At 44.5% G+C, this 16164-nt stretch overlaps 1 protein-coding gene and 7 non-coding genes across 8 annotated transcripts; all 8 read right to left on the bottom strand.

The window, feature by feature from the left end:
* Positions 1-959: 959 nt before the first annotated feature.
* LOC143745696 (uncharacterized) lies at positions 960-3553 on the bottom strand. The gene is made up of 3 exons (XM_077237760.1): positions 3521-3553; positions 2256-2592; positions 960-1237 (listed from the first exon to the last, which is right to left on the bottom strand). Exons 1-3 carry the CDS (start codon positions 3551-3553, stop codon positions 960-962), a joined length of 648 nt encoding a protein of 215 aa, XP_077093875.1.
* A 2363-nt stretch (positions 3554-5916) lies between these two features.
* Positions 5917-5988, bottom strand: trnap-cgg (transfer RNA proline (anticodon CGG)). Its single transcript has one exon. It is a non-coding gene; the product is annotated as a tRNA-Pro (tRNA).
* Positions 5989-6188: 200 nt separating this feature from the next.
* Positions 6189-6260, bottom strand: trnap-ugg (transfer RNA proline (anticodon UGG)). Its single transcript has one exon. It is a non-coding gene; the product is annotated as a tRNA-Pro (tRNA).
* Positions 6261-6569: 309 nt separating this feature from the next.
* On the bottom strand, positions 6570-6641 carry trnap-ugg (transfer RNA proline (anticodon UGG)). The gene has a single exon. It is a non-coding gene; the product is annotated as a tRNA-Pro (tRNA).
* A 3950-nt stretch (positions 6642-10591) lies between these two features.
* trnap-ugg (transfer RNA proline (anticodon UGG)) lies at positions 10592-10663 on the bottom strand. The gene has a single exon. It is a non-coding gene; the product is annotated as a tRNA-Pro (tRNA).
* A 1781-nt stretch (positions 10664-12444) lies between these two features.
* On the bottom strand, positions 12445-12516 carry trnap-cgg (transfer RNA proline (anticodon CGG)). Its single transcript has one exon. It is a non-coding gene; the product is annotated as a tRNA-Pro (tRNA).
* Positions 12517-14636: 2120 nt separating this feature from the next.
* Positions 14637-14708, bottom strand: trnap-cgg (transfer RNA proline (anticodon CGG)). The gene has a single exon. It is a non-coding gene; the product is annotated as a tRNA-Pro (tRNA).
* Positions 14709-14908: 200 nt separating this feature from the next.
* Positions 14909-14980, bottom strand: trnap-ugg (transfer RNA proline (anticodon UGG)). Its single transcript has one exon. It is a non-coding gene; the product is annotated as a tRNA-Pro (tRNA).
* Between the last annotated feature and the right edge of the window lie 1184 nt (positions 14981-16164).

The following is a 16164-nucleotide window of genomic DNA, read 5'->3' as shown; positions in this document are numbered from 1 at the left end:
GTGATAGGTCTAACATATTTATAACACGGAGTCGGCTTTGCAGCCTTGGCTAAATGTAATTTACATGAGACTAGATAATGATCTGAGATGTCCTCGATCTGCTGCAGTATTTCAATGGCATCAACATCTATTCCATGTGATGATATTAGATCTAGAGTATGATTACGACAATGAGTAGGTCCTGACACGTGTTGTCTAACTCCAATTGAGTTTACAATGTCTTTAAATGCCAATCCCAATCCATCTTTTTCATTATCTACATGTATATTAAAATCACCAACAATTAGTACTTTATCTGCAGCCAATACTAATTCTGATAGAAAGTCAGCAAATTCTTTGATAAAGTCTTTATGGTGCCCTGCGGGCCTGTATACAGTAGCCAGCAGAATTCTCAAACGTCATTTATCGTTTACACTATATATTTTTACATTAAGCACCAACACTTCAAAAGAATTATATTTAAAACTAGATTTATTAGTGGTTTTGAAAATATTACTATAAATTATAGCAAAACACCTCCCCCTTTGCCTTTCGGACGAGTTTCATGTTTATAAACAGTAATCTTGCGGGGTGGACTCATTTAAAGTAATGTAATCGTTTGGTTTTAGCCAGGTTTCTGTCAAACACAGCACATCTAGGTTATTATCTGAAATCATATCATTGACAATAAGTGCTTTTGAAGTAAGGGATCGACTATTCAGCAACCCAAGATTTATCGTTTTCTCATCTGTATTATATCTGTTTTTTACTTGTTGAACATCAATTAAATTTTTAAGCTTAGATAGGTTTGGAAGTTTTTTGTATTTCCAAATTCGGGGAACAGACACAGTCTCTATATGATGATATCTAGGTGAAAGAGCCTCTATGTGATGGGATTTATCTGACCTTGGTGACGGGAGGCCGCTAGCAGACGGTTGGTTTAGCCAGTTTGTCTGCTTCCTGACCTGAGCCCCAGATTGTCATGTTTTATCTCTAAGACTATGAGCCAAATTACTAGAGAGAAGATCAGCACCATCCCAGGAGGGATGAATACCATCTCTTTTCAACAGGCCAGGTTTGCCCCAAAAACTTTTCCAATTGTCTACGAATTCTATATTATTTTGCGGACACAACTTAGACAGCCAGCCATTGAGTGAACACAATCTACTAACTATCTCATCACTCCTTCGAACAGGAAGGGGGCCAGAGCAAATTACAGTGCCTGACATCGTACTTGCGAGTTCAAACACCTCTTTAATGTTAACCCTCTGGGGACTAGCTCTTTTTGGTCCGTTTTCTCTATTTTTATATTTGGGGTTATAAACTATATGTAATGGAGATGGAACACCATGTGTTTGGTATCTATGGATGCAGAAGACCCTAAGCTAACAGAGGCACGCATGTAATATGTTTATAAAGGAAGTATGAGTGAAAATGTACAATAAACTAGAGAATTTCAAAAACGGAAATTCGATTTTTGGCATTTATTTCTGAAAATCACACATCACACAACAATAGTGAACAGTTTTTGAACAAAAAATATATTTGTCAAAGCCTTTGCTTGACAGACATGTGTAATTGTTAAAAAAATGTGTAAAGAACAATGAAAAATTTAACTTTATTTACAAATAGTCCCAGGCGTTTTCCTTAGGAATGCTTAGAATTTTCTAAGCAATGGTTTCTCCTCGTCACTCTCCAGTAATTGTTCCAGAGCTTGTTCCACCGTAAATCGTTTACTGCTTGCCATCATAAAAGTGCTAAAACAATAAATAATGCTATAATTGTATGTGTATATATAAATATATTATAATTGTTCTGTCTCTCTCTCATATCTCTGTGTGCTCGCGCTCCGTAAAGCCTTGTTTATACTCGACGGCCCGTCCGTTCGCTTTCTGTAGTCTCTGCCACTCAACGCTGTTTGCGTAATAGTATATCACCCCTGGCGAGGCTACAGAGTCCTCCGATTTGCTAGAATACGTCATGGTAACCTTCCTCTGATTGGGTAAGAAAAATATTCCTCCATCGGCAATTTTCCATTGGTTGTTGCTCGTGAATCTGCCAAACAACATCGATTTCATTGGCCTTTGACGTAGTGGTATTGCGCAACAAGGAAGTGTGTATACAAGCCGGGTAAGTTTGTTATCACTGTTTTCAGCGGAATCTGAGGAAGACGGCAAAAAAAGACGGCACCTCTCTATCATTAATAGTTTTTAAGTTAATTACACATTTGTAAAAGTATGCCATTTTTGGCGGTACCGCCCAATCCGTCCCCAGAGGGTTAATTTTGGTGATCTCCGACTGGCGAAGTCGAACATCATTAGTGCCGACGTGAATAATAATCTCAGAGAATTTACGATTAGCATTATCCAGCACTTTTAAATTTGCTTTGATGTCAGGCGCTCTGGCTCCTGGCAAACATGTGACTATGTTGGCCGGTGTCCCTATTTTCACGTTCCGTGTAATAGAATCGCCAATTACCAGGGCACAATCAACAGAATTCTCAGTGGGTGTTTCACTGAGTGGGGCAAATCGATTTGTTGTGGTAATCGGAACGGAAGAGTGGTTTTTTGATCCGCGACTCGAGCGATCCCTCACTGTCACCAATCTGCCTGGCTGTACAGGCAATAATTCAGCCGGAACCGAATCATGTAAAGGGTTCACTATGCTAGGCGCATCCAAAATAGTATCTAAAGCTCTAGCACACTTACTATCCTCAATTAAAGTTTGGATTCGTGTTTCTAATTCTGAAATCTTCTCCGTCAGCCTGACTGTCTCCTTGCATTTATCACATATAAACCCTATATTGCCGACGGGGAAGGCTATGCTAAACATGTAACATGAAGTGCAGGTTACAATAACAGGACAAGACATTACTCACTGTATTTGTTGACTGATTCTTACTCACCTGGGCTTTTTATGAACTCAGAAGGCGACGGGCGCGCAAGAGAAAAATAAATAAATAACTGAGCGCACGGGTGGCGCGTTAACAGGCTAGCGATTTACTAGCGTGTTGTGCTAACAATCGTGTTGTGCCTCTGATGTTGGAGAACGTGACGTCAAGTACTATGTGGGTTGCAGTAAATGGCCGGACTATGAAGTGGTTGATAAAGAAAAGTAAATGGCCAGACTATGAAGTGGTTGAAAACATGATGCTTGGGCAGGGGCTGAGAGGTGGGGAGGACAACATGACTAACTCCTCCAAAATCAGATTGCCCTTCGGGTGATTTTTGGGCAACTCACTGAGTCTCTGCTCCAGAGAGAACTTCAGCAAGTCTCGCTTCTGACTGGACTCATTCAAGCGGGCTTGAGCTTCTGAAAGAGCTTTCTTCCCCGTCAGAATGAGCTTTCTTCTCCGTCAACTTCTATGGGAAAACAATGCCTTTCATACACCAAGAAGAGCACAATTTGTTTTATCACCCAGCTTAAAAAAAGAAAAAAAAAATTAAGAAGATTTCCTGTGGTATCACATGCAATTGCATACAGAGTCAGAGAAGAATTTGAACTCATACTAAAGGTGAGAGGGCTCTTCCGGGATTTGAACCTTGGGACCTCTTGCACCCGAAGCGAGAATCATACCCCTAGACCAACGAGCCTGCCTGACGCTGAATGGGGCTACCTGCGTACACTTGTACAGTCACCAAACACTGGCCTCAAACAGAATGAGCAGACACTAGTTTTAATAAGAGCATTTTTCCTTAGGGAGCTGCACGCCCTGGCAGGCAGCGATTCAGAGTACATTCTGTGCAGGAAATAAACGCTTATCATCAGACTGGCTGCTTGTTCTGAAACTGCTGGGCTCGTCCGGGATTTGAAGCCAGGACCTCTCGCACCGAAAGCAAGAATCATACCCCTAGACCAACTAGCCTGACTGACAACAGATTCGGCTACTTGCGTACACTTGTAGAGTCACTGAATGCTGGCCTCTTACAGAATGGGGAGGCACTAGTTTTAATAGAAAGCGTTTTTCGTTAGGGAGCCACACTCCCTGGCAGGCAGCGATTCTGAGTATGTTCTGTGCAAGGAAATAAGCCCTTGTCATCTTGGCTATATTGTTGTACAGATGAACACAAGCAGTAATAAGGGTTTCAAAAACATGACAGTTTTGAGTTTGGCTCAGTGCTGCAACTTCAGCAAGTCTCGCTTCTGACTGGACTCATTCAAGCGGAAATAAGGGGAAAAAGCCACTTCTTGCTTTTGCACTGGACCTACGACGAAGGCTTTGCGTATGAAAGCCGAGGGGCAGACTACACACAAAACAGGTGGGAAAGAGTCATGAACTATAAATGAATCTAGTCATCGAAAAACATCATTGATACGTTTGTTTTGTCCATACAACCAAAATGGCTGTTTAATTGGAGAAAAACACATGGAACAGAAATCGCGGGCTCTAAATGTAAACAGCCGCATATAGGCTATGCCGTAGGCTTGACTTTGAACTAAAAGGCATCAGCCTTCTACCTAGGGATGCTGTTACTAGGGGGGGCTTGTTGCGCTAGCTCTAAGCCGATGCTGCAAAAAGTCAATGAAAAGTTGTTCAAAGAAACTCCACAGAACAACAAGTATACCTGTGCTTAGCGTTTCTGCAAAAGAGCCACGGGTAATTCAGTTAAGAGCGATTTAAAATGCTTTGAATCCCACTACAGCATCTACAGACCTGCGAAAAAAGTTAAATTTTCCCAAAGCATCAGCCTCTGATGCTGCAGAACGTGACGTCAAGTACTATATGGGTTGCAGTAAATGGTCAGACTATGAAGTGGTTGATAAAGAAAAGTAAATGGCCAGATTATGAAGTGGTTGAAAACATGATGCTTGGGCAGGGGCTGAGAGGTGGGGAGGACAACATGACTAACTCCTCCAAAATCAGATTGCCCTTCGGGTGATTTTTGGCAACTCACTGAGTCTCTGCTACAGAGAGAACTTCAGCAAGTCTCGCTTCTGTCTGGACTCATTCAAGATGGCTTGAGCTTCTGAAAGAGCTTTCTTCTCCGTCAGAATGAGCTTTCTTCTCCGCCAACTTCTAAGGGAAAACAATGCCTTTCATACACCAGGAAGAGCACAATTTGTTTTATCACCCAGCTTAAAAAAAGAAAAAAAAATGAAGAAGATTTCCTGTGGTATCACATGCAATTGCATAAAGAAAAGTAAATGGCCAGACTATGAAGTGTTTGAAAACATGATGCTTTGGCAGGGGCTGAGAGGTGGGGAGGACAACATGACTAACTCCTCCATAATCAGATTGCCCTTCGGGTGATTTTTGTCAACTCACTGAGTCTCTGCTACTAGAGAACTTCAGCAAGTCTCGCTTCTGACTGGACTCATTCAAGCGGGCTTGAGCTTCTGAAAGAGCTTTCTTCTCCGTCAGAATGAGCTTTCTTCTCCGTCAACTTCTAAGGGAAAACAATGCCTTTCATACACCAGGAAGAGCACAATTTGTTTTATCACCCAGCTTAAAAAAAGAAAAAAAATGAAGAAGATTTCCTGTGGCATCACATGCAATTGCATAAAGAAAAGTAAATGGCCAGACTATGAAGTGGTTGAAAACATGATGCTTTGGCAGGGGCTGAGAGGTGGGGAGGTCAACATGACTAACTCCACCATAATCAGATTGCCCTTAGGTTGATTGTTGGGCAACTCACTGAGTCTCTGCTCCAGAGAGAACTTCAGCAAGTCTCGCTTCTGACTGGACTCATTCAAGCGGGCTTGAGCTTCTGAAAGAACTTTCTTCTCCGTCAGAATGAGCTGTCTTCCCCGTCAGAATGAGCTTTCTTCTCCGTCAACTTCTAAGGGAAAACAATGCCTTTCATACACCAAGAAGAGCACAATTTGTTTTATCACCCAGCTTAAAAAAAGAAAAAAAAAATTAAGAAGATTTCCTGTGGTATCAGATGCAATTGCATACAGAGTCAGAGAACCCTTGAACTCATACTAAAGGTGAGAGGGCTCGTCCGGGATTTGAACCCGGGACCTCTCGCACCCGAAGCGAGAATCATACCCCTAGACCAACGAGCCTGCCTGACGCTGGGTGTGGCTACTTGCGTACACTTGTACAGTCACCGAACACTGGCCTCAAACAGAATGAGCAGACACTATTTTTAATGAGAGCGTTTGTCCTTAGGGAGCTGCACTCTCTGGCAGGCAGCGATTCAGAGTACTTTCTGTGCAGGAAATAAACGCTTGTCATCGGACTGGTTGCTTGTTCTGAAACTGCTGGGCTCGTCCGGGATTTGAACCCGGGATCTCTCGCACCCAAAGCGAGAATAATACCTCTAGACCAACGAGCCTGACTGACAAGAGATTTGGCTACTTGCGTACACTTTTAGAGTCACTGAATGCTGGTCTCTTACAGAATGGGAAGGCACTAGTTTTAATAGAAAGTGTTTGTCGTTAGGGAGCCACACTCCCTGGCAGGCAGCGATTCTGAGTACGTTCTGTGCAAGGAAATAAGCGCTTGTCATCTGGCTGAATCTTGGCTATGTTGTAGTACAGATGAAAACAAGCAGTAATAAGGGTTTCAAAAACATGACAGTTTTGAGTTTGGCTCAGTGCTGCAAAAGGAAGGATCCAACCTTGCTGCACGTTCTGAAATCCCCGGGCTCGTCCGGGATTTGGACCCGGGACCTCTCGCACCCAAAGCGAGAATCATACCCCTAGACCAACGAGCCTCTTCTACAATAAGTCTTTCGGGAGGGCGCCACAAATTCAGTGAAGCCCATCTCAAAGACGGACCACGACCTGGCGTCGAGATACGAAAGTGTAGTTGTTCGAGCGTTAGAAACCCCTTGAAGTCATATTACTGATCAAAGGAAAAGCATGCCAGACAAGGCCCAGTGGCCTGTGGATGTTCCACAAATTCAAGGATGGTTTGTTCAAAGCAATAATGACCACAAGATCTGAGTTAGCATAGTACGGACAAACCTCGGATAGCTGTAGTGGTGGGTTTTTGTGTGCATCAGACTGTCAGTGAATCATTCTTGCCTGCCCGTGCATGTGCCCTTTCAGGCTGAAATTACACAAAGCACTGTGCGCAAGAGGCCCAGTGGCCTAAGGGGAAAAAGCCACTTCTTGCTTTTGCACTGGACCTACGACGAAGGCTTTGCGTACGAAAGCAGAGAGGCAGACTACACACAAAACAGGTGGGAAAGAGTCATGAACTATAAATGAATCTAGTCAACGAAAAACATCATTGATACGTTTGTTTTGTCCATACAACCAAAATGGCTGTGTAATTGGAGAAAAACACATGGAACAGAAATGGCGGGCTCTAAATGTAAACCGCCGCATATAGGCTATGCCGTAGGCTTGACTTTGAACTAAAAGGCATCAGCCTCCTACCTAGGGAGGCTGTTACTAGGGCGTGCTTGTTGCGCTAGCTCTAAGCCGATGCTGCAAAAAGTCAATGAAAAGTTGTTCAAAGAAACTCTACAGAACAACAAGTATACCTGTGCTTAGTGTTTCTGCAAAAGAGCCACGGGTAATTCAGTTAAGAGCGATTTAAAATGCTTTGAATCCCACTACAGCATCTACAGACCTGCGAAAAAAGTTAAATTTTGCCAAAGCATCAGCCTCTGATGCTGCAGAACGTGACGTCAAGTACTATGTGGGTTGCAGTAAATGGCCGGACTATGAAGTGGTTGATAAAGAAAAGTAAATGGCCAGACTATGAAGTGGTTGAAAACATGATGCTTGGGCAGGGGCTGAGAGGTGGGGAGGACAAAATGTCTAACTCCTCCAAAATCAGATTGCCCTTCGGGTGATTTTTGGGCAACTCACTGAGTCTCTGCTCCAGAGAGAACTTCAGCAAGTCTCGCTTCTGACTGGACTCATTCAAGCGGGCTTGAGCTTCTGAATGAGCTTTCTTCTCCGTCAGAATGAGCTTTCTTCTCCGTCAACTTCTAAGGGAAAACAATGCCTTTCATACACCAGGAAGAGCACAATTTGTTTTATCACCCAGCTTAAAAAAAGAAAAAAAATGAAGAAGATTTCCTGTGGTATCACATGCAATTGCATACAGAGTCAGAGAACCCTTGAACTCATACTAAAGGTGAGAGGGCTCGTCCGGGATTTGAACCAGGGACCTCTCGCACCCGAAGCAAGAATCATACCCCTAGACCAACGAACCTGCCTGACGCTGAATGGGGCTACTTGGGTACACTTCTACAGTCACCGAACACTGGCCTCAAACAGAATGAGCAGACACTATTTTTAATAAGAGCATTTGTCCTTAGGGAGCTGCACTCTCTGGCAGGCAGCGATTCAGAGTACATTCTGTGCAGGAAATAAACGCTTGTCATCGGACTAGCTGCTTGTTCAGAAACTGCCGGGCTCGTCCAGGATATGAACCAGGGACCTCTCGCACCCAAAGCGAGAATCATACCCCTAGACAAACGAGCCTGACTGACTAAAGATTCGGCTACTTGCGTACACTTGTAGAGTCACTGAATCCTGGCCTCTTACAGAATGGGAAGGCACTAGTTTTAATAGAAAGCGTTTGTCGTTAGGGAGCCACACTCCCTGGCAGGCAGCGATTCTGAGTACGTTCTGTGCAAGGAAATAAGCCCTTGTCATCTGGCTGAATCTTGGCTATGTTGTTGTACAGATGAACACAAGCAGTAATAAGGGTTTCAAAAACATGACAGTTTTGAGTTTGGCTCAGTGCTGCAAAAGGAAGGATCCAACCTTGCTGCTCTTTCTGAAATCCCCGGGCTCGTCAGCAATTTGAACACGGGACCTCTCGCACCCAAATCGAGAAACATACCCCCAGACCAACGAGCCTCTTCTACATTAAGACTTTCGGGAGGTCGCCACAAATTCAGTGAAGCCCATCTCAAAGACGGACCACGACCTGGCGTCGAGATACGAAAGTGTAGTTGTTTGAGCGTTAGAAACCCCTTGAAGGCATATTACTGATCAAAGGAAAAGCATGCCAGACAAGGCCCAGTGGCCTAATGGATAAGGCATCAGCATCCGGCGCTGGAGATTTTGGCTTCAAGTCCCACCTGGGTCTTCTTCAATGGGCTATATTTAAGTTGGATGTTCCACAAATTCAAGGATGGTTTGTTCAAAGCAATAATGACCACAAGATCTAAGTTAGTATAGAACGGACAAACTTTGGATAGCTGTGGTTGTGGGTTTTTGTGTGCATCAGACTGTCAGTGAATCATTCTTGCCTGCGCGTGCATGTGACCTTTCAGGCTGAAATTACACAAAGCACTGTGCGCAAGAGGCCGAGTGGCCTAAGGGGAAAAACCCACTTCTTGCTTTTGCACTGGACCTACGACGAAGGCTTTGCGTATGAAAGCCGAGGGGCAGACTACACACAAAACAGGTGGGAAAGAGTCATGAACTATAAATGAATCTAGTCATCGAAAAACATCATTGATACGTTTGTTTTGTCCATACAACCAAAATGGCTGTGTAATTGGAGAAAAACACATGGAACAGAAATGGCGAGCTCTAAATGTAAACAGCCGCATATAGGCTATGCCGTAGGCTTGACTTTGAACTAAAAGGCATCAGCCTTCTACCTAGGGATGCTGTTACTAGGGCGTGCTTGTTGCGCTAGCTCTAAGCCGATGCTGCAAAAAGTCAATGAAAAGTTGTTCAAAGAAACTCCACAGAACAACAAGTATACCTGTGCTTAGCGTTTCTGCAAAAGAGCCACGGGTAATTCAGTTAAGAGCGATTTAAAATGCTTTGAATCCCACTACAGCATCTACAGACCTGCGAAAAAAGTTCTTTTTTCCCAAAGCATCAGCCTCTGATGCTGCAGGACGTGACGTCAAATTCTATGTGGGTTGCAGTAAATGGTCGGACTATGAAGTGGTTGATAAAGAAAAGTAAATGGCCAGACTATGAAGTGGTTGAAAACATGATGCTTGGGCAGGGGCTGAGAGGTGGGGAGGACAACATGACTAACTCCTCCAAAATCAGATTGCCCTTCGGGTGATTTTTGGGCAACTCACTGAGTCTCTGCTCCAGAGAGAACTTCAGCAAGTCTCGCTTCTGACTGGACTCATTCAAGCGGGCTTGAGCTTCTGAATGAGCTTTCTTCTCCGTCAGAATGAGCTTTCTTCTCCGTCAACTTCTAAGGGAAAACAATGCCTTTCATAAACCAGGAAGAGCACAATTTGTTTTATCACCCAGTTTAAAAAAAGAAAAAAAATGAAGAAGATTTCCTGTGGTATCACATGCAATTGCATAAAGAAAAGTAAATGGCCAGACTATGAAGTGGTTGAAAACATGATGCTTTGGCAGGGGCTGAGAGGTGGGGAGGACAACATGACTAACTCCTCCATAATCAGATTGCCCTTCGGGTGATTTTTGGGCAACTCACTGAGTCTCTGCTCCAGAGAGAACTTCAGCAAGTCTCGCTTCTGACTGGACTCATTCAAGCGGGCTTGAGCTTCTGAATGAGCTTTCTTCTCCGTCAGAATGAGCTTTCTTCTCCGTCAACTTCTAAGGGAAAACAATGCCTTTCATACACCAAGAAGAGCACAATTTGTTTTATCACCCAGCTTAAAAAAAGAGAAAAAAAATGAAGAAGATTTCCAGTGGTATCACATGCAATTGCATACAGAGTCAGAGAACCCTTGAACTCATACTAAAGGTGAGAGGGCTCGTCCGGGATTTGAACCCGGGACCTCTCGCACCCAAAGCGAGAATCATACCCCTAGACCAACGAGCCTCTTCTACAATAAGTCTTTCGGGAGGGCGCCACAAATTCAGTGAAGCCCATCTCAAAGACGGACCACGCCCTGGCGTCGAGATACAAAAGTGTAGTTGTTCGAGCGTTAGAAACCCCTTGAAGGCATATTACTGATCAAAGGAAAAGCATGTCAGACAAGGCCCAGTGGCCTGTGGATGTTCCACAAATTCACGGATGGTTTGTTCAAAGCAATAATGACCACAAGATCTGAGTTAGCATAGTACGGACAAACCTCGGATAGCTGTAGTGGTGGGTTTTTGTGTGCATCAGACTGTCAGTGAATCATTCTTGCCTGCCCGTGCATGTGCCCTTTCAGGCTGAAATTACACAAAGCACTGTGCGCAAGAGGCCCAGTGGCCTAAGGGGAAAAAGCCACTTCTTGCTTTTGCACTGGACCTACGACGAAGGCTTTGCGTACGAAAGCAGAGAGGCAGACTACACACAAAACAGGTGCGAAAGAGTCATGAACTATAAATGAATCTAGTCAACGAAAAACATCATTGATACGTTTGATTTTGTCCATACAACCAAAATGGCTGTGTAATTGGAGAAAAACACATGGAACAGAAATGGCGGGCTCTAAATGTAAACCGCCGCATATAGGCTATGCCGTAGGCTTGACTTTGAACTAAAAGGCATCAGCCTCCTACCTAGGGAGGCTGTTACTAGGGCGTGCTTGTTGCGCTAGCTCTAAGCTGATGCTGCAAAAAGTCAATGAAAAGTTGTTCAAAGAAACTCTACAGAACAACAAGTATACCTGTGCTTAGCGTTTCTGCAAAAGAGACACGGGTAATTCAGTTAAGAGCGATTTAAAATGCTTTGAATCCCACTACAGCATCTACAGACCTGCGAAAAAAGTTACATTTTGCCAAAGCATCAGCCTCTGATGCTGCAGAACGTGACGTCAAGTACTATGTGGGTTGCAGTAAATGGCCGGACTATGAAGTGGTTGATAAAGAAAAGTAAATGGCCAGACTATGAAGTGGTTGAAAACATGATGCTTGGGCAGGGGCTGAGAGGTGGGGAGGACAACATGACTAACTCCTCCAAAATCAGATTGCCCTTCGGGTGATTTTTGGGCAACTCACTGAGTCTCTGCTCCAGTGAGAACTTCAGCAAGTCTCGCTTCTGACTGGACTCATTCAAGCGGGCTTGAGCTTCTGAATGAGCTTTCTTCTCCGTCAGAATGAGCTTTCTTCTCCGTCAACTTCTAAGGGAAAACAATGCCTTTCATACACCAGGAAGAGCACAATTTGTTTTATCACCCAGCTTAAAAAAAGAAAAAAATGAAGAATATTTTCCTGTGGTATCACATGCAATTGCATAAAAAAAAGTAAATGGCCAGACTATGAAGTGGTTGAAAACATGATGCTTTGGCAGGGGCTGAGAGGTGGGGAGGTCAACATGACTAACTCCACCATAATCAGATTGCCCTTAGGTTGATTGTTGGGCAACTCACTGAGTCTCTGCTCCAGAGAGAACTTCAGCAAGTCTCGCTTCTGACTGGACTCATTCAAGCGGGCTTGAGCTTCTGAAAGAACTTTCTTCTCCGTCAGAATGAGCTGTCTTCCCCGTCAGAATGAGCTTTCTTCTCCGTCAACTTCTAAGGGAAAACAATGCCTTTCATACACCAAGAAGAGCACAATTTGTTTTATCACCCAGCTTAAAAAAAGAAAAAAAAAATTAAGAAGATTTCCTGTGGTATCAGATGCAATTGCATACAGAGTCAGAGAACCCTTGAACTCATACTAAAGGTGAGAGGGCTCGTCCGGGATTTGAACCCGGGACCTCTCGCACCCGAAGCGAGAATCATACCCCTAGACCAACGAGCCTGCCTGACGCTGGGTGTGGCTACTTGGGTACACTTGTACAGTCACCGAACACTGGCCTCAAACAGAATGAGCAGACACTATTTTTAATAAGAGCATTTGTCCTTAGGGAGCTGCACTCTCTGGCAGGCAGCGATTCAGAGTACATTCTGTGCAGGAAATAAACGCTTGTCATCGGACTGGCTGCTTGTTCTGAAACTGCTGGGCTCGTCTGGAATTTGAACCCGGGACCTCTCGCACCCAAAGCGAGAATCATACCCCTAGACAAACGAGCCTGACTGACTAAAGATTCGGCTACTTGCGTACACTTGTAGAGTCACTGAATCCTGGCCTCTTACAGAATGGGAAGGCACTAGTTTTAATAGAAAGCGTTTGTCGTTAGGGAGCCACACTCCCTGGCAGGCAGCGATTCTGAGTACGTTCTGTGCAAGGAAATAAGCCCTTGTCATCTGGCTGAATCTTGGCTATGTTGTTGTACAGATGAACACAAGCAGTAATAAGGGTTTCAAAAATATGACAGTTTTGAGTTTGGCTCAGTGCTGCAAAAGGAAGGATCCAACCTTGCTGCTCTTTCTGAAATCCCCGGGCTCGTCAGGAATTTGAACACGGGACCTCTCGCACCCAAATCGAGAAACATACCCCCAGACCAACGAGCCTCTTCTACATTAAGACTTTCGGGAGGGCGCCACAAATTCAGTGAAGCCCATCTCAAAGACGGACCACGACCTGGCGTCGAAATACGAAAGTGTAGTTGTTTGAGCGTTAGAAACCCCTTGAAGGCATATTACTGATCAAAGGAAAAGCATGCCAGACAAGGCCCAGTGGCCTAATGGATAAGGCATCAGCATCCGGCGCTGGAGATTTTGGCTTCAAGTCCCACCTGGGTCTTCTTCAATGGGCTATATTTAAGTTGGATGTTCCACAAATTCAAGGATGGTTTGTTCAAAGCAATAATGACCACAAGATCTAAGTTAGTATAGAACGGACAAACTTTGGATAGCTGTGGTTGTGGGTTTTTGTGTGCATCAGACTGTCAGTGAATCATTCTTGCCTGCGCGTGCATGTGACCTTTCAGGCTGAAATTACACAAAGCACTGTGCGCAAGAGGCCCAGTGGCCTAAGGGGAAAAAGCCACTTCTTGCTTTTGCACTGGACCTATGACGAAGGCTTTGCGTACGAAAGCAGAGAGGCAGACTACACACAAAACAGGTGGGAAAGAGTCATGAACTATAAATGAATCTAGTCAACGAAAAACATCATTGATACGTTTGTTTTGTCCATACAACCAAAATGGCTGTGTAATTGGAGAAAAACACATGGAACAGAAATGGCGGGCTCTAAATGTAAACCGCCGCATATAGGCTATGCCGTAGGCTTGACTTTGAACTAAAAGGCATCAGCCTCCTACCTAGGGAGGCTGTTACTAGGGCGTGCTTGTTGCGCTAGCTCTAAGCCGATGCTGCAAAAAGTCAATGAAAAGTTGTTCAAAGAAACTCTACAGAACAACAAGTATACCTGTGCTTAGCGTTTCTGCAAAAGAGCCACGGGTAATTCAGTTAAGAGCGATTTAAAATGCTTTGAATCCCACTACAGCATCTACAGACCTGCGAAAAAAGTTAAATTTTGCCAAAGCATCAGCCTCTGATGCTGCAGAACGTGACGTCAAGTACTATGTGGGTTGCAGTAAATGGCCGGACTATGAAGTGGTTGATAAAGAAAAGTAAATGGCCAGACTATGAAGTGGTTGAAAACATGATGCTTGGGCAGGGGCTGAGAGGTGGGGAGGACAAAATGTCTAACTCCTCCAAAATCAGATTGCCCTTCGGGTGATTTTTGGGCAACTCACTGAGTCTCTGCTCCAGAGAGAACTTCAGCAAGTCTCGCTTCTGACTGGACTCATTCAAGCGGGCTTGAGCTTCTGAATGAGCTTTCTTCTCCGTCAGAATGAGCTTTCTTCTCCGTCAACTTCTAAGGGAAAACAATGCCTTTCATACACCAGGAAGAGCACAATTTGTTTTATCACCCAGCTTAAAAAAAGAAAAAAAATGAAGAAGATTTCCTGTGGTATCACATGCAATTGCATACAGAGTCAGAGAACCCTTGAACTCATACTAAAGGTGAGAGGGCTCGTCCGGGATTTGAACCCGGGACCTCTCGCACCCGAAGCAAGAACCATACCCCTAGACCAACGAACCTGCCTGACGCTGGATGGGGCTACTTGCGTACACTTCTACAGTCACCGAACACTGGCCTCAAACAGAATGAGCAGACACTATTTTTAATAAGAGCATTTGTCCTTAGGGAGCTGCACTCTCTGGCAGGCAGCGATTCAGAGTACATTCTGTGCAGGAAATAAACGCTTGTCATCGGACTAGCTGCTTGTTCAGAAACTGCCGGGCTCGTCCAGGATTTGAACCAGGGACCTCTCGCACCCAAAGCGAGAATCATACCCCTAGACAAACGAGCCTGACTGACTAAAGATTCGGCTACTTGCATACACTTGTAGAGTCACTGAATCCTGGCCTCTTACAGAATGGGAAGGCACTAGTTTTAATAGAAAGCGTTTGTCGTTAGGGAGCCACACTCCCTGGCAGGCAGCGATTCTGAGTACGTTCTGTGCAAGGAAATAAGCCCTTGTCATCTGGCTGAATCTTGGCTATGTTGTTGTACAGATGAACACAAGCAGTAATAAGGGTTTCAAAAACATGACAGTTTTGAGTTTGGCTCAGTGCTGCAAAAGGAAGGATCCAACCTTGCTGCTCTTTCTGAAATCCCCGGGCTCGTCAGGAATTTGAACACGGGACCTCTCGCACCCAAATCGAGAAACATACCCCCAGACCAACGAGCCTCTTCTACATTAAGACTTTCGGGAGGGCGCCACAAATTCAGTGAAGCCCATCTCAAAGACGGACCACGACCTGGCGTCGAGATACGAAAGTGTAGTTGTTTGAGCGTTAGAAACCCCTTGAAGGCATATTACTGATCAAAGGAAAAGCATGCCAGACAAGGCCCAGTGGCCTAATGGATAAGGCATCAGCATCCGGCGCTGGAGATTTTGGCTTCAAGTCCCACCTGGGTCTTCTTCAATGGGCTATATTTAAGTTGGATGTTCCACAAATTCAAGGATGGTTTGTTCAAAGCAATAATGACCACAAGATCTAAGTTAGTATAGAACGGACAAACTTTGGATAGCTGTGGTTGTGGGTTTTTGTGTGCATCAGACTGTCAGTGAATCATTCTTGCCTGCGCGTGCATGTGACCTTTCAGGCTGAAATTACACAAAGCACTGTGCGCAAGAGGCCGAGTGGCCTAAGGGGAAAAAGCCACTTCTTGCTTTTGCACTGGACCTACGACGAAGGCTTTGCGTATGAAAGCAGAGGGGCAGACTACACACAAAACAGGTGGGAAAGAGTCATGAACTATAAATGAATCTAGTCATCGAAAAACATCATTGATACGTTTGTTTTGTCCATACAACCAAAATGGCTGTGTAATTGGAGAAAAACACATGGAACAGAAATGGCGAGCTCAAAATATAAACAGCCGCATATAGGCTATGCCGTAGGCTTGACTTTGAACTAAAAGGCATCAGCCTTCTACCTAGGGATGCTGTTACTAGGGCGTGCTTGTTGCGCTAGCTCTAAGTCGATG

The sequence above is a fragment of the Siphateles boraxobius genome, unplaced genomic scaffold (assembly GCF_051911475.1).
Source record: "Siphateles boraxobius isolate OS27281-9 unplaced genomic scaffold, OSU_SipBor_1 1, whole genome shotgun sequence".
NCBI classification, from domain to species: Eukaryota; Metazoa; Chordata; class Actinopteri; order Cypriniformes; family Leuciscidae; genus Siphateles; species Siphateles boraxobius.
This window is presented reverse-complemented; position numbering and strand designations above follow the sequence as displayed.